The 18,960-nt window shown below is 39.2% G+C and overlaps 1 protein-coding gene across 4 annotated transcripts in view; it reads left to right on the top strand.

Moving 5' to 3' along the window:
* Positions 1 to 3,643: 3,643 nt before the first annotated feature.
* LOC137198624 (MAP7 domain-containing protein 1-like) overlaps positions 3,644 to 18,960 on the top strand; it is a 47,209-nt gene continuing 31,892 nt past the window's right edge. For 3 of the 4 annotated variants that reach the window (XM_067612482.1, XM_067612481.1, XM_067612480.1), the window contains exon 1: positions 3,644 to 4,013. In XM_067612482.1, the coding sequence (XP_067468583.1) occupies positions 3,947 to 4,013 (67 nt within the window). In that variant the 5' untranslated portion in view covers positions 3,644 to 3,946. The remainder of the gene's footprint in view (positions 4,014 to 18,960) is intronic. The other variant, XM_067612483.1, reaches the window with a different exon arrangement.

Here is an 18,960-nt window from a genome sequence, read left to right as displayed (position 1 = left end):
TCAAAGTTTTAGTTGTGTCTGAATATCATCACCGGCGCAATAACGAGTCCCTTCACTGATCAAGATGTGCTCTCATAAATTAGGTCATTTGTTTATTTTGAGGTTATAGCCTTGAAAAAATCCACCCCACCCCTTCCCTTCTGTAACACATGACCTGCAGTAGCAACATCTTCTAGGAAAACAACATCGCTTTATAGTGTGATCAGTGTCAACAATTGCCTCTCAAACTGATCTCTGTTTGTTTTTCTGCTAGAAATAGAAATATTCTCTGGAACACATGGAAACGCAGCAACAAATACTGTCATATGAATATGGTAGTCTACTGGCCTGCATACTATATGTGTGATGATAGGAGATGAACACGATAGCCAAGGCTTATTGAGCGCAGCCTGCCTTTCCCTTAACTCTGTATTGCGTTTTCTCTCTTTGCATTTTCAAATGCCATTACTGCATCAACAAATCATTCTTTTAACAGACTCCAGACTCAACAACAGAGCCGCTCGCTCCCTCGCAGGCACCAGTGGTTCAGATCAAACTCCATTAGCCCAGATGGAGCTGCTTCTCTTCCCCTTTCATGTGTCGCAGTTCAGCCAGCGGATTGATTAGCAGTGTTTCTGCTTCACATGCTATCTTTAGCCTCTATGTACCAAAGAAACATTTCAAATGAAAAACAGCTTTTTAAGGAACTGCAACTTTGGTGGACTTAAGTTGTGAAATTAGAGTTTCAACTGATACTTTTAGATGTTAGGATGAGAAAAAAAGTAAATAAATGAAAAGGGGGATCCACCACAGTGAATGATCCGGATGTCAAGAAGTCTCTAGCATCAGCCGCAGCCCAAGTGTTTTCAATCCTCAAGTCTATAATGTCCTGAGTGTGTTCACTAAGCTAAGTGGGTCATGCATTTTTTATCAGTCTCTCATAACTCTTGTATACACTTTTAGCATTTAGCACAATTCGTCGTCATGTTATATTATATATCCTGCTGCCTGTTTACTATAAAGAGCCTTAAAAAACATTTTAATGGTGGATAATTTTGCATATATTTATACTCTCTGTCATCATTTACATCCTGCAGATTGAGGGGGAAAAAATGATGATAACAGAGATGACCTCATCTATAATTAATCTGAATTTTTTATCCAAATCTCTAAAAAGGCGTAGTGGGTGTGATTCTGGTCAGACTATTTATAAAATGCCTCCTTTAAAAAATGAATGACACTCCTTCCCAGCTCTGCAGAGGCCACTTCCATCCCCATCTGTGAGAGAAGAAGTAGACCATAACATTTTGCAGAATAATCACTGATACAGAAACATTTTAACATGATCCAAAATGATCTAACACTTGTATTATTTTCACATTACTATACAGGCTGTTCCTGATCATATTTGCCTAATAAAGCAGTGTTTAGTACAGCCATGGTGCTGTTTGCATTTCACAGTGGATAATTATTAGTTTTCTTGAGTTTTTAAATATATTTTTTCATCCTCCTGCTGCGACTCTTTTTATCAGATAAAACAGGGCAGCAGGCTTGAACGACTGACCTCCACTGTATGTTGCAGTGGCAGGAAGGTCGTATCAATTGTTTATCAGCTTGTCATCACCAATAGTCTGAACAGCATACTGGCAGATAACGCCTTTATGTTCACCAGAAAGATGATTTAAGGCTCCAGTATGCAATATTTTGTGCTTATATATCCCAAAACATTATATTCCTGCAGCTTAACTAAAGGATCTTTTGTCTGTTCATTGGTGTGAAAGCCTTTGAAGGTTATTTTTTGTTAATTTTTCATGTGATATTCCTGTGGGAGTTCTGTTTTCCTGTGGAAATTCAGGCATATACATCTATCAAAAATTAATATTATATGTATTTCACCCGATGGATTGTTATCTGTGAGGTAAATCATGTCTTTCACCGTTACTAACATCTAATTAAGAGCTAATTGTGCTGTAATTACACAGACAGACCTTTTAAAAACGCTGTTATGACAACTCACCTCCTTGTGAGTAGCAGGGCTGGTTACAGCTGCTGGAAATCATCTGATGGGTCAAACCATTCACCGAGTTCAAGAAACAGGTCACTTGTGTCCCGGTTCGACAGCTAAAATCAGTGAAAGAGGACAAAAGATGAATAAAATGTACCGTTTTACATTTTCAGTATATGTTGGACAGAGTTTTAGGTCACATATCCAATCGATAAGTGAGTTTCCTTCCTTTTCCAAACAGATGGTACAGTCCGGTTGTCCGGCATGCGGTTTTTTCGTGGCGTTCGGCGGCGTCAAGCTCAGGAGACTGAGAAAGTAACCGGAAATAAAGCAATCTCGCCTTCAGAATAAAATGATTGTGTTGGCATGTAACTCTTGAAATTAGATATTGTTTTTAAATTTAATTGCAATACAATTACATACAATTCTATAAATGCATTATTTGGTAAAAACATATTGAAGTATTAAATAGTTTAAGTGCTTAACTAACCCTAAACGAATTTCACAAGTAGCCTATGCATTTCAAGCATGATACTGCTAATACTACTACTACTACTACTATTACTACTACTACTACTACTACTACTAATAATAATAATAATAAAGTTTATTTGTATAGCATTTATCCAAACCAGCATTACAAAGTGCTTTACAATGAACACATAAAACACACCAATAACATACACAGTCATGTATGGCAAAACAGGCAGGCATGAGGAATAAGAATAAAGTACAGCACAACACAACAGTTAAGAGTAATAACTAAAATAAACATAATAATAAAAGAAAAATGATAAGAAAGCCTTTCGATAAAAATAAGTCCTCAAAAGTTGATTTAAAATAAGACACTAATGTGGCAAACCAGAGTTCCTCAGGTAGGTCATTGCACAGCCGAGGAGCCCTTTAGTCTTTAAACGTGAAGTGGGAACAGTCAGCAGGTTCCTGTCTGGGGACCTCTCTCATTAATTGGGCTATATCATTCAATTTAATCTTAACTTTAATATTATGTTTCCTGCCCTGTCTGTCATTGTTTATGTTTACTGTGACCCACCAAAGAGCTGTGGACATTTAAAAAATGAACTAAAAAAAATTAAGCAAACTCTAGTACAGAACATTAAATTGCAGCATTCATGTTTATTAATGTACACAGTCTCTCACAAAAACAACACTACAGATTATTTATCCAAGCTGTCTGCCACAAAATTTAGATTGTTGTGTTCACTTATTCATTATTGCCTTAGTCATATGTAAAACAACATACTTGCAACGATATGTAAAAGTTCATTCTTGACTTTGGAGACAATAATTTGACAAAAAAAACCCATACAAATCTAAATTTAAAGGCCAGCTACAAGCCTTTTCCGGAGCTTTCAACCACATCTCACAGATGGATGTTACTCAGTTGTCATGGCGACTGCAAGAGCTGTCTCTACGGCAACAGAGCAAACTCATCTAATGAAGAGAAACCTCAAGATGCAACTGAAAGCTCCAATAAAGCAAAGTGGAAACACACACATGAATTTGTTTTTATATTAAACAAAAAACAAGCAAACAAACAAACAAAAAGAAATACTATCTTTTTTATTTTGAAAATTTCTAACCGGATGTGACTAACGCATGTTTTGTAGCTTGCCTGTGGTTTTGTGGCACTGAAGCTTTTTTATTCTCACACTGTAGATTTTCCACTAAAGACAGTGTACACCCACAGGATCTGTGCCTTTTTTTCAAACAAGACACTGACGGCAGTTTATTCTCACTTAACATTTTAGACATTCCCCGCAGTTTTCAGTCGGATACTTCTTCATATCCACATTATTATTATTTTTTTGGCCACTTTTTCCTCTACTCCGGTTGGATTTACAAAGGGCGTGTTTGGGCTGATCTGTACCGGGAGTTTCATCTCCTGTACTTGAGCGACTCTGAGGAATGACAGCAACTGGAAAGGCACTGCGATCCGCCTGAATGGAAACAATGGATTATACAGACCTTGGACATAATTTGGAGCAGAAGCTGACTCTAACAGAGACATGTGAGTATACAGCCAATATAGAAATAGGTCATGAGTAATGTTGCATTAAAATTAAGATGGGAGTAGGGTGGTTTCTGATAATGAAACAGGTCATTTCCCTATTTCATCTTATTGTTTTTATAATAAAAGGGTGTGTATCAGTGACCAGAGAAATGCTCGGAAATTTTTACATTCAACAGCTGCAGATCAGATTTCTCCACCCATATCTTAAGACAGGATGTTCGTCCATCCTGGCAACACTCTGTAATTCCTCCACAGCAAAGTGCGGGCTGTCTGCATCTCTATAACCAGCAGAGATCCTGGAAAAATGCTGCACTGAGCCGTGGTCTTCATTACCAAACACGTCAGTGGTGCACAGGGTGAAAAATGGCCCTGACATAGACCTGAGACAGGAGCTTTCTCTGCCAAAAAACAACCACTTTAACAACAATATTACTGAGATATAAACAGATCCCTGCAGGAAAAGTCTTCATTCATCTCTCACTGGTGCAGGGATTGAGTGTCTTGCTCAAAGACACTTCAGCAGTGCAGCTACTGGCTTAAACATCTGCATCTCCAGCTGATGGTTTCAGCCTCTCTTGAAGTGGCCCACAGACCAGAGAATGATGCACATTTAATCTAGAGGAGAAGCCTCATGCAGACCTGCACACCTCCATTTCTGCCTTTGACCTGTGTATCTTGGTAGAAGGTGACTTTCTGCTCTGTGGCGTCCCCCCCCCCCCCCCCCCCTTCCTCTCCTCTCTGTTTGATGTGGAGAGCATTGGATGGAGGGAGAAACGTCTGCAGCAGCTTTTTATCACCGCAAAGGCAGGCTTGTCGATGCATGTGTGGGTGTCTATACATTGGAGGATGGGGAAGAAGAAGAGGAGCGGTGTAGAGCTGCAACGATGAAGCTGTTAGGCGATCGACAGGAAATTAACTATTTTGATAAACGATGAATCATTTTGAGCATTTCTTTAAGAAAAAATACTAAAATTCTCTCGTCCCAGCTTCTTAAATGTAATTATTTACTACTTCCTTTAGTCTTTTATGATAATAAATGAAATATCTTTGGTTTATGGACTGTTTGGGACAAAACAAGACATTTGAGGGTGCACCTTGGGCATTTTTCACCATTTTCTGACATTTTCTAGACCAAACAACTAATCAATTTATCAAGAAAATAATCAACAGATTAACTGACAATGAAAATAATCGTTAGTTGCAGCAGTGTGTTTAAGAGGAGAGAGAGAGAGGACTTTTAAAAGGTGTTTTTTTGCTATAAAATGCAGTTTAATCATTGAATCTTTGTGTTAATTCTTATATTTTGGTGTAATTTTGGTGTCAGAAGTCAATATTGATGGACTGACAAAGCGTACATTGTTCTTAAACAAATCCACCCATCGATATGTGACGTAAAGTGAATAACAAAGCATGTTTTGGTTCCAGGCCCTCTACTGAGAGCTCCGGAGATGATCAGCGTGGAACGTTATCAGGAATGCTAGACACTGAAAAAGGCAGGGGCGTTAGATAAACAGAAACATTCTTTCTCTGTGACTCCTTTCTGAGAGCCTCTTTCTTGTAAAATAAAAAAAATAAAAAAAGAAAAGACAGACAAAAGAAGAAAAAAAAAACAAAAGAAAAGAAAAGTCAGCCAGGGTTTGTTTGTTTTTTACAGCCTGGTGTGCTTGCAGAGCTGTGAGAGAGGATCATAATCCCATATCAAAGTGATTTATTCAGGTTTGAGGTTGGCGGACCTTTGGTTTAGCCCTAATGCATGTAGACCATCCAAATCCCTAACACTAACCCCCTGCATACACACACTCTTACCCTTCCTGACCTCATCTCTCCTGTCATCTGCCATACTTCCATGAAACCAGTCAACCAGCCACATTATGCCACTTAATCAGAGTTAGTTTCCTGCCTTTTAGTGTTTCAGACTCGATGCTGCTGAGCAGAAAAGACCAGAGTTTTCTTTGAGGAAACACAGCTAGATCCCTTCATAATGCCCTAACCATGTAAGTGATGGGGGCCAAAATCCACAGTCCTGTATTTAAAAGTTTATCTGAAGCTAATATGAAGCTTCAGCGTCCAAATCAGTCAAATCAAGTAGAGATCTTTCAACATTACAGTCTTTTTAGTTCCAAAGTCTTTTTGTTACCGCAGCTCAACAAGGAAACACAAAGAGGGAATTTGATGCTAAAAAGACTATAAATGTGGCAGATATCCACTTGATATGACTGACTCAGACTGCTGAAGCCTCATATAAGCTTCAGATAACCTTTTAAATGCATTTTTGAACAATATGACTGTGGACAGACTGTGGATTTTGGCCCCCATCACATACATTGAAAACGCATTTGAAGGGGATCTATTTAATAGCCAGTATGGACAGGAGGAATGATTATAGCCAGGAAAAACTCTTTCAGTGTTCCTGTGGGTAGCTGACTGTTTTTTTAAGACAGACTTGAAAAATTGTTAACCTACCCTTTAAGTCTGCTAATCCTGGAGTCAAATCTCTCCAAGACGTGACATGTTCAAAGACTCTGTTTGTGGTTCACAATAGGAGTGGCACTGCCTTCCTTTGCTGAGACAATTCAGTTTTTGTGTGATACAGCCAAAAATACAGATAAAAATCTCCTGTAAATGTTTCCTAAAGGAGTATTGTACAGATTACAACCTCTTCCTAATCTCTTTCCTGATATCTGCAGTGCCATAGTACTTGTCTCCTGCAGCCTTATTGCCTTGCATACAGAGTCTCAGTTTTCAGATAAACCCTCCTCTGTGGAAGTAATCATGAGACGTGGACTCCCTTTGGCCCAGCGAGCTTCCCAGTCATGCTGACGTTATGTTTTTGGCACATGTTCAAAATTGCAGCCAGCCTGGAAATGTAGATTTTGGCCTAGAAACCTTCCTCCACCAGCTTTTGATTCGACTCATTAGTCATCCTCAAGCATTAGTAGAGGAGAGGAGAAGAAACCTTGGATTTGGGTTTTCAGCCTGTAAATAGAGTTGATTTACATACTTGTAGGGCTGCAATTAACATTTATTTTCAGTATCTATTAATCTAATTAATCACTTTGTATATAAAATATCAGAAAATACTGATAGTGCCCAATATAATTCTCCAGAGCCCAATGTGGCGTCTTCAAATTGCGTGTTTTGTTTGACCACAAGTCCAAAATTCCATATTGCGTATCCATTTTAAAATGATATACTAACAGCAGCAAATCCTCACATTTGACAAGCCTGAACCAGTGAATATTTGGCCATTATTGCTTGAAAAATGATTGAAACAATTGGCCATTATTCAATCATAGTTTCGCAACTATAATTAGGCATGGCAGGCCTGTAAAGCTTTGGATTTCTCCATACATTGAATCGGTGTGCATGAAGCTGTAGTAAGAGCAATCCTCTGTATATAAAGTGTGGTAGAGGACAGTGGCTTATTGTTAGCCTTTCAAAATACAAAAATCTGAAAGCAAAAGTGTAAGAAATAGATTAAACTGAGTTTTCTGCTGTAATGTGAGCTGCAATCGTTAGCATGTCCAGCTAACTAGCGTACTTCCTACAATAGTAGTCTGGATTTTGTGGATTTACAGTTTATGTTAAAAACACCCACTTTGTTGAATGAGGAGTTCTGAATGCTATTATATCAGAGCTGCTGTTTATTGGGTTTAAGGAAGTTTATACACCAGCAACCCCAGCCAAACTCGTTATCTGCCAAAACGTTATGTTAGCTAAGCACACTGGTTAGTTTTTTTCCTACAGGCCTTTTCTCTTGTAACTGTAAAATCAGTCCTTGTTTGTTTGACAAACAGTAAATCATAGATTGAACTAGTGTCTTGTAAGTATGTAAGCTAAATGTAACGTTAGGTTTGAAGGAAATCAGATATAACAGTTGGATCTACATTTTTTGTTAGCATACTTTAAGTGCTAACTAGCTCAATATTTCTGTTTCCTTCATGAATCATAAACTGGTGAGGATGCTAACTTTTTTTTTATCTTTATCCTCAAGTTTTACAGGTTTTTTGTTTTAGAAAGAGGCAACTGGAAACATTCAAAAGTAAGATGAAGACAGCGAACTCATGGAGCTAACGTTAGTTTAACAAGCTATTAAAATCTGTTAGCAACAGTTAATTCAGTCGGCGGAGTCGACCGTCGCCGGCTTAAAATGAGAAGCCTCCTTTTGTGTATGTCTGCCTGAAATCAAGGACCCATTGTTTGAAAAATTACTGTGAATTTAGAGCAGTGAATCTGTTACCGTAACACTGTAAACGGCACGTGTGCTGTACGAGAACAGAAAGCTTCACAGGCGTAGCAACAGTAACTAAGGGGTTCGGTTAATTAATTTTGACAATAGTTGCAATTAATCTTCTCTTGATCCACTAAGCGATTAATCAACTAATGTTACAGCTCTACTTACATGTATATCACAAAGATCAAATGCAGGATTTGCGCTAATCCTAATCTAATCTGAATATTTCATTCTGTCAGAATAAGAAGTAAAAACTCCAAATGAGAGAAACCAAAAGACAAAGCTCCCTCTCATCTCCTGGAGTCAGACAGTTCTCACAGCTCTGCCAACAGTGTCTAGTTTGCAGCCTGGGGGCTTGAATGCTTGTACACGCGGGTGGGAGAGAGAGATGGGTGTGGAGGGGATCAGCTAGAGCGACTCTGAGAAACTGGACGGGGAGTCGGGGGTTTAGTTGTGTTATGGTGTGAGAGGAGGATAGAAGAAGAAAGGAGGGGACGGAGCAGAGCCAGAGCACTTTCCTTTCCTTTCCTTTCCTTTCCTCTCCACGCTCCACGTCAGCGAGCCCTGTGACCAGATGCTATAAATCACTGCCATGACGCCAACCGCTCGCACAGGAAAGGAGAGGAAATGCTCCACTCTGCTGCTGAATATGAAGAAGAAGAAGAATGATGTATCTTCCTGAGAGCTTATGCACAGATTAGTCATGTTTCCCTCCGTATCCGGCATTCAAAAAAAGCAGAATTCATGAATGTGACATTGATATTATTAATCCTGTTTGCAGCATAATCCTGTTTGGAAACGGTGCGAGGCAGGCAGAGTTTCGTCATAAAGAAGACCCGTCACATTACATTTTATAGATTTGAGTTATTGTAGCAACATCTACTCTTCTCTATACATCTGTGCCTATTTTAGTGCTAATGTGAGGGAAGCAATGAGAGAAATCAGAGGCAAACAAAGTGCTAATCTCTTCTGATTCAACAATGTGTGCACATATTTGTGGTGCTGAGCAACCGTGACATTTTGCCCCACACTTCCCAAATTCGAGCATTGATAGGTAGTGTCATTAATGGCTATTGTTGCCCCTGCTCGGAAACTGCTAATTTCTACCCCTTTCTCTTCCTCTTTTTATTACAAATAAACTGCTGCTGCCACTGCCAGAAAAATAAAATACAGCATTTCCTGACAGTGCACCAAGCAGAGGATGTTTCGAATTTTAAAAGTAAAATCCTAATCTAATGATTTTAGACTCGACAAAAATCAAAAAAAAAGACTTGCAACTTGATTTTTACTTTAAAAAGGACGTATCATGCACATCGCCAGGTCCATATTTTTATATTCTGGGGCTCTGCTGGTGTATCCTTGTGTGATTTACAGTTCAAAAAACTCCTTATTTATCTTATACTGGCTCTTAATGCAGCCCCTCAGTTCAGCCTCTGTCTGAAAAAGGCAGTTTTGGCTCCTGTCTCTTTAAGGCCCGCCTCCAAGTGAGCCTACTCTGTCCTGATTGGCCAGCTCCCAGAAGCTGCGTCAGTTGTAGGACTTCACTTCATTTTCTCATTCTTTAATCAAAATGGAAACTTCTCACATACATCCGTACGTGTTTGAGCCCGAATCTGATCTGAAATATGCGACTGGACAACATGAACAACCCATGGGACGACCTTAGCAACATAACAGTATAAAGATAACTGAAAATCACAAAAAACATGATATGTCCCCTTCACCAACTGACTCATGACTTCACCTTTGACCTGGAGTGACTATATATTCTCCTCAATCTCGAAGATTTATTCTTTCATGATTGTTTAGTCACCTTTTTGTACATCAGTCAGGCACCTTTTCTTGAAAAACGGTTGGCTAATGGTTACTGATAAGGCTGGATTTCATTTGAAATGTGTCGATACTTGTTACTGGAATTTCAGTACCAATACCACAATGATGCTTTTTTCAATACAGTACTTTGAGGGATATATAGTTCCCAAATGTTAAATTCTATCACACTCAAAGGACACTAAATAACCGGCATAATTTTAATTTTAACCCAGAAAGTATCTGATTAATGATGAGAAAGCAGGATTACGACTCTGACCAGACATTTAATGCTTCGATTTAGCTTTCAGTTCAGTTTTGGATACTCTACGGACACATTTAGGTTAGACTTCCTGCCCTACAATTGCTGCTGGGAACGATTACATGATTTTATCCCTTCAGATCTGTGCTGCTCTGCACTCGAATGTGTCTTACATATTAAAAAGTCACTTTGATGTATTAGACAGAGCTTACAGTATTGATTATGTCTTTGGGGCCCTTCCAGCTATAACCCGGAGGCGCTCCCTATCTCTGGTTTTATTCTTCACCTAACACAGTTTTTACTACCAAGGGCGCTGGGGCATCTATTAAAGTTTAATTTATCAATACTAATGTGTCTGAATTCATCTTTAGAATGAAATAGTTGGGGGGTTTTTTTGCCATGCTTGCTGCAACAGAGACCTCATGAGCTCAAATTTCTTCCTTAAGCATGTCTCGTATTATTTTAGGAAACAATTCCTAAATAAATGTCAGCTACACAAGCATATAATCACCATGCAGCCGTGAATAAAGTTTATATAATAGTGAGATTCTTTATTTTTATTCTAGCTTCACAGATGCTCAGCTGTATCTGTTTGTTTGGTTCCTGTCGTACTTGTCCCCAGCCTTTCAAAATGTACTGGATGTTTTTGTTGATGTGTTTACTCCAACCTCAGGGGGATCACTAACAGATGCGGCCCCGCTCTCCTGCTTTGAAGTGCGCGTATGTGTGCGGAGATAACAACCCCGATGTAGCTGCATTTGGCGTTCATGCCCACTTAAACTCGCTGCAGCTCTCTCTCACAATCACACATGTGTCACTCGCGCACAACATCTCAGTCACAGGATGCACAGGCTCTAATATTAGAGCGCAGATGACGGCTTATGCTAACAGACTGTATGACTGAAAGCTAATTCCATCTAGGAGACGTGACAACAAATAATAATAATAAACATTGTTTTAAAACCTCGGCAGCCATCTTGACTTAAAACAGATCTGACAGTAGCTCCCAAACATGTTGCAAAGAGAAGATCTTCACTTTAGATGGTGCGAGGATGCATCGGCGGCAGATCAGCAGCATTAAACTGGTTGAACTGCAGCTTCTCCTGCTGCACCAGTCAATTGATTAGCTCTGCAGTCTCCTGCACACAGGCCACACTGCCTTCTCCATTACCCACAACGAGCCGTGGTGACCCAGCTAGCATGCTCCTCTTTGTGTCCGTTAATTCTCAAAAAGGATGCTTGAAAATCTCTCCTCCTGCATGGAAGATGAACACCAGACTGCAGCAAAAAAATGCCAGTATGTTTTAGCCACGGCTCGTCAGGTTTTCCTCCAGTCTACAGGTTGACAATACACAGCCTCTTGGTTGCCAGATCTGATTGTGTGTGATGATCAGTGCTGCAGTTAATCAGATAGAGGTTGTCTGACCTCGGTGAAGTAACGTTCCTGTCCTCCGGCATGTTGTTTTTTTTCTTCCCACAAAATGAAGCAACAAACAAAACACTACAGAGTCGGTGCTGCAGTTCCCCTCGTCCTGGGGATTTTAGTGAATAGAGGTTTTGAATCCACTCCTTTAAGCCATTTCTAAAATGAAAGAATGGATTTATTCAGTGCATGTTGAAGTTTTTGTGTTTGCTTCATAAATTAGAAGGGTCGAGCTGTTACACAGTACAAAAAGTGCATTAAATACATAAAAGAAACATAAAAGAAAATTCCTAAATACAGAAAGACTTGGCAATATTCAATGAAATAATGAGATTATGATTTTTGTCCTCTTAAGTTTTTATTGGAGCTGCATTGATAAGTCAATTAATCAATTAGTCAGTCAACAGAAAACTATTTTTGATAACTGAATAATTGCTTTAAGTCATTTTTAAGCGAAAATGCCAAACAGCAGAGACATTTGAAATACATCAATTTTGACTCTGGGGAATTATGACGAGTATTTTTCAGTATTTTCTGACATTTTATAGACCAAAAGATCAATCTAGAAAGTAATTGTTAGTTGCAGCTGTAGGTAAAAATTAAATTGCACCTCAACTTTCAGTATTATCATTTTCAGGCTTGAGTAATGTCAGTTTTTCAAAGTTTTTTCTCCCAGCTGCATCTTCTTGCACTCTCAAGATATGTGTCAATACAAGAAGATATTGTCAGGGATCTCCTTCACCCCAGTTCCTCGTAATAGCTTTTTGAACTTGCTATTAATAGTACAGTATTATAACTACAGCAGCAACTAACGATTATTTTCATAATCTTATTCTCTTGATGAATCAACTAATTGTTTGATCTATAATATATCAGAAAATAATAGGAAACGCCCATCACAACTTTTCAGGGTTGATGTATGTAAATAGCTAGGTTTGTCCAACCAGCCGTGTAAAACCTGAAAATATTCAGCTCACTATGGTAGGAGACTTAAAAAAACAGCATATATGAACATTTTGGAAGAAAAGAAAACTAGTTAAATCATCAATAGTTTATCAAAATAGTTGACAAGTTACTTTCTTACAATCAAATACTCGATTCAGCTCAAATGTTAATGTTAAATATCTATCCCTTCTCAACACATTTTCTTTAGTAATTTTCCAAAGATAAAGAACTTTAAAACTCATACAAACTTTTATTGAAGTCAGAATTTCAGAAAATAGAGCACAATATGGACTTTTGCTCGGTGAAATCTTTCTTTTTGTTGACCTCCAGTGACCGGACCGAACACGATGACTCCCCTTGCAGTCCTGAAACCAGACCTCAGCTGACATTAAACTTAGTCCTTCATCACACCTCACCATGCTGCCAGGTCAACATTAGTCAGCAAGACAGAGTTATGCCCTACTTTATGAGTCCAAAACAAGAATGTGACAGGGCAGCTGTGGACTAGATGCTCTTTTGTTGACTTGTGTTGAAGTTTCCATCACAAATAGACTTAAATCAAGACTTAGTTACTACTGAATATTCTTAGTTAGAGTCAAATATTGGCAGGAACTTTCTTGAATTAGGAGTACGGTTGCTTTGTAGTGGTCAGTGTCTGAAGGAGGCCGGTGGTCCGTGGTTATGAGATAAATAAACATGTACAGAGATAAGCTACAGTGCAGATCCCTTTAACTCCCTTTACATCTTGCATGTTGGGTGACCGGATAGTGCTTGACCACATGAAAGTACAGATGTAAATGCACAAATGAGGACTGATTGTGATCCAATCGGCCAAACCACCTCTGGAGGTGGTCAGAGACGCATTGTGACCACAAGTATAAATGCAATTGTGTTTTCAATCCACATACAACAACTACATGGGTGGAAATATGTAATTGGGTGCGACTGTTCCAAACAGCAAGGTGGCAGCCATTAGCCAGTTAGCGAGCTAAGCTACTAGCAAGAAAGCAGCAAGAAAGCTATAGATATTCAAAACACTGGTGGATGCAGTTAAGACGAGACCAAGTGTCAGCTTCTTCCCCTTCTTCTAAAGCGAGCAAAAGTCCAGACAATAGCACGGCTTCATGGATGGCTGCCATCTTTTTTTTGGTTTGTTTGTTTTTTTTGTTTTTTGGACCTGTGCAAACGCGAGCAGGGTGTGACGTTCAGTTGTTTGAGCTGGACGGAGCAATTGGATCGTGGACACTGGAGACACATATTGATACCAGGTGTAAATGTAATTGGGTTAAATCATATCTAGATACAATCTGGATACAAGGCATATTTTAAAGATGTGAAGGGACTATTTGTTTCATGTAACTGATCGTATTGTTTCTATGGTTCTTATTGCTTCTTTTTTTGAGACAAAGCAGTGTTTAAAAGGCTGGATATTTTAAAAGTTGTGACATCAGCATTTTACGAAACGTTTTTTTAAAATATGTATAAATATGTATATATAACATAAATATATAAACATGTCTTTCCAAATTTCATAAATGTTTAATATTGTCTCAACACAAGCAGCTGTACAAGAACGTTGCCTTAAACCTGCTACTATTAGTGGAATCATCGATTAGTTGATACACAGGAAAATTAATCAGCAACTACAGTATTTTGATGATCAATTGATAAGTTTAACATTTGTATTTGCTGCTTCAAGGCTCTCAATTGTGACTTTTTGCTTTTCTTGGTCTCGCATTACTGTAAATGTTATATTTTTTGGGTTTTTGGACGGTTGGTTGGAAAACTTTTTTTTTTTTTTTTTTTACCATTTTCTGATGTTTTATTGACCAAAGGATTAATTGGTAATCATTATTTTAATTAATTGGTATATAAAATAATTAGTTGCAACCCTAATTTCTGTCTTTTTGTAAGTCAACAGATTAAAACACCAAACACTCTCATAGAGTGAGCAGGTCTGCATAGTGGACTTCACTTATTGCTCAGCTCTTTCTCTTCTCTCTGTGTGTCTTTTCAACGTAAAGACAAACATATCTTGTGGAGACTTGTGCTTATTTACAGCACATCATGTGCCTCTCTTGTGGTTGCTACGTCGTGACGATGACCTAATGATGAGGTCATGGCAGAGGAAATGAAAACTCCCTGACTACAGACCAGTCACAACAAACCACGCCTGAGCTATTTTCTCTCTTGTCTCCCAGAAAAGCTTTTCTCAGCAGACGCCATTTAAAAATGATCCAAAAGTCTTTCCCTTTTTTTTTTTTTTTTTTCTCGCTGGATCACCTTTGACCTTATTTTTAGTATCAACCTTGAGCTACTGAATAGAGAAGAAGGAAAAAGTGAATAATGGATGATGCATGTATGATTCACGCTTGGCTCTGTGTTATGTCTTTGTGACTGGGTAACCCACTTCTTTGTGGTTAAGAGCATCTGGAGATCCCTCCTGTTTGTAGAGGAGTAACATCCTGTCGCCTTCTCCTCTTCTTCTTCTTCTCCTTGTAGTTCTGTGTGGATATTTTGAGCTCTTACATTACTGCAGTACTTTATTAATACCTTTTAATAGCAAGTTGTGTTTTTCGCTGTGTTCAGTTAATGGGTTGTGATCACGAGGAAATCATCTTTCTGCTGATCTGACTGCTGATCAGTCATATTTTTGGTTGTTTGGAGCCAGGAAATTAGTCACTGCTGATCAGTCCCGGGGTTTTATTAAAGGGTCAGTTCACTAAAATCACACACAAAAACAAATTTTCATACTTACCTCAAGTGGTTTCTTGCCATGCAGAGAGTTTTGGGATTTGGGAATTTTGGGATTTCTGCCGCCACTCCCAATACAGTGAAGGTGAGTGGAAATTTGTGTGGTGTTTAAAAACTAAACCTGCATTAACTGATTTTTTTTGGCCACCTGTGGGCAGTGGAAACAAGCTGTGAACAAAACACTGACATATCATAACCTTCTCAGTTGATACATTGAACTTGTTAGCAAACAGTTGTTTATTTACACATCCAGCAGTCACGGAGCAACTTTATCAACCGTTTGGAGTCGTGTTTCTGTCCACCTGGTGAATGTAAGTCCAATATTCACTCTCTTTTAGCTCTGGTTTTGGTCTCTACCAACTCCTGAGGGAAATATCTGGCTCTTTAGCAGCTTAAATGCTCCACTATGTTCACCAGCAAGTCAATAACTGTGTTTGTTTGTTGTTTGGTGCTGAGCAGGTAGTGTGCAATGACATTTTAAAGATTTTCTCTGAAAACAGCTGCCTACTGCAGCAACGACACTATGAGAGCGCTGAGAGGGAACCAAAACAGTAAAGTTGCAGCAATTTTCCAAATTAAATTACTCACTTCTTGCCAGATTTCTCACATTGAACGAGAGTGAAAGAGAAAGAGAAAACAGCAGCTGTCTTGGCGTTGAGAGTGGGTGGCCTGTAATCGAAGGTTCTCTTGTCTTTCATCATTTCTCCTTCTGTGGCAGTGATTAGAAGCTGTGCACATTGTTGTTGCCAGTCGCTGCAACCTGGAGCTCATTACAAACACAGCTGTTGGTCCGCTGACCTCTCATGGCATAACAAGAGAATCTGAGGGGGTTTAAAGGTTTGTTTGTTCGTGAGGACTGAAGTTTTGCTGCGCCCTCAGAGGCAGCGGTGCTGTTGACATTTAGTTTGTGGTCTTTTTTTTTTGCATCATGCATGGTTGATTTTGGGCTCACTGACCTTTTGCTTTAATCAGTTCTATTGTCGTTTGTCATGAGATGGAGCAGGGGAAGGGTAGTTACAGTTTTTTTTTTTATTGTTGTAAGAAAGAAATGTGCTAATTGGTGTAAAACTTTGATATTTCCTTCACATCACACACACTCAGCTCTCCTGACACCCAAACTGGAGGCGTGTTTTGGCTGTTTTTGCTCTCAAGTCTCAGGAATGTCCTTCCTCTGCTTCTCCCTGGGGCGTGGATACTTGTTGCCCAAGAGCATTTCCGTTTTTTTTTTTATCCATACAGGAAGTGTATAGTGTTTTAGGCGTCCATCAAGGGCACATGTGCTCTTTGACAGCACGTAAGCATTCAAACACATCCTGTAGAGTGTTTTTTTTTCCAATATATCAGATTCCTTGAGTCACGTAATCTGAATTTTTGAGGAAGTGAGTGACCTTTATTACTCATTGAAAATCCATCAGATATTTAATCTCTTTTTATATGACTCTGATCCTGTGATTTTCTGGCACATGCAGACACATTCAACAGACACACATTTGCTGTATAAACACGTGCAGAGGGAGGTGTGGATGCCAGGGATTCCTGAGGTTGGCCTGACCCAGATCCAACATGTCGTCCACTCGTCACAAAGAAACACACACACACACACACATGTGTTCACATACTGTCGCTCTCATGCACATAACTCCAAACAAAAGAGGCTGACCTGCTTCACACAGCATGGAGTCCTGCTCCCCTCAAGACTAATTAAAGGGCTGGTTTGTCTTTATATTTTTTATGATTTACTTAAAATCTGCTGCAACTAATGATTATTTACACGTGCCAATTATTTTCTCGATTAATTGTTTGATCTATAAACATCAGAAAATAGTGAAAAATGCCCATCACAGTATCCTAGAGCACAAGGTGATGCTATTAAATGTCTTGTCTGACAAACAAGCACAAACATATTCACTTTACTATAATGTAAGACAAAGAAAAGATGCATATTGTCACATTTGAGAACCTGGAACAATCAAATGTTAAGTGATTTTGCTTGAAAAAATGACAGTTAAATAGTTGCAGCTTTACGTGTCCATTGTCTTGTCACTTAATGTAGTTTGCATGGTTGTAGCAGTTTTAGTTTACAAGTGACAGCTGATTTCAGATATGCTGCTCATCTGTCCCACACCGCCTGTAATCCTGTGGTCCTGGTCCTCATGAGGGACTTGCCTCGCCCACAGAGACCGAATGAGAGGCAGCAGCCCTAGTTGGCTTTCTGTGTGTATCAATGCACAGTAACTACTCATCATGCACAATCCATCTCTGAACCCTCTGTGTGCAGGGCCGCCACCACAAAACAAAAATATATGCCCCAAAATTAGATGTATTCTACATTTCTGGGATCATTTTGTTGTTTTTTCTTTTGTTTTCAAAGATAAAACTTACTGTGCTTGCTATTTCTGTCACTTTCTTTCACAAAGTATTATTTTTTATTATTGATTAATCTGCAGAATACTTTCTCGATTACTCAACTGGTTGTTTTGTTTATAAGATGTCAGAATATAGTGAAAAATGTCTGTAATAATTTCCCACAGACCAAGTTGATGTCTTCAAATTGTTTTGTCCAACAGTCCAACCACAGATATTCAGAAAACCATAAAATCCTAGAAGCTGAAACCAGCAAATATTTGGCATTTTTCCTTAAAAATATGACTAAAATGATTAATCGATTATCAAAATAGTTGCCAATTAGTTTTTTGTTGATTGACTAATGGATTAATTGACTTATTGTTGCAGCTGTAAGCAACTTCACAACCTTTTTCAGGAACATTTGAAAAAGGAATTCTGGGAGACGATGTGCATGAAACTGAACTACGAGTACAAACATCCAAAGTCTCTCAGCTGTCAAAGAGAAAACAGTGCAACAGCGTATCAGAGGATTAACAGATTTTCCCTGTAACACAAACCCAGTGGTAAATTTCGTCTGTGGTGATATTTAATGTGGCTAAGTTTGGCTCCCACGTTGGCAGGTGACCAACTCCCACTTGGACGTCCTTCCCTGTTTTATTCTATTATTGGTAAAAAACAGTCTTTTTTCCAGATGGATTTGGATTTTATTAGCCAAAGTTGCCCCCCCCCCCACACACACACACACAAACAAAGTAAAGTTTCCTGCCCTGCCTGCGCAGTAAATCTGCTGTACCACATGCTGCCGTTTGCTTCCTTTGGAGCTCTGCCTGCGGACACTGCGCTGTCCCAAGGTGCCTCGACAGAAGCCAGCCCCTTTTATGGCCGACATTCTCAGTATGGTGCTTATCGCTATTTATAAACCCCGGAGTCTGTCAGGGTTAGGGTTAGTGGCACAGAAATCTGAGATGGCTGTGGAGGGACAAGAAGCTGATGGGGGAGGAGAGGAGAGGAGGGGAGGGGAGGGAGCGACGGGTGACCATCATGCTGAATTTGTGTTTCTGTGTTAAATGGCGTCCGTCACATGAAAGGCTGATCACGTGTGATTCGACGCACTTGTTGACTGGAACATGTTTCCCTGCAGGACTGTATGGATTTTATTGCTGTTGCAGGG

The sequence above is a fragment of the Thunnus thynnus genome, chromosome 15 (genome assembly GCF_963924715.1).
Source record: "Thunnus thynnus chromosome 15, fThuThy2.1, whole genome shotgun sequence".
Taxonomy (NCBI): Eukaryota; Metazoa; Chordata; class Actinopteri; order Scombriformes; family Scombridae; genus Thunnus; species Thunnus thynnus.
Note: the sequence above shows the minus strand (reverse complement) of the source record. Positions and strands in the feature narration are given on the sequence as shown.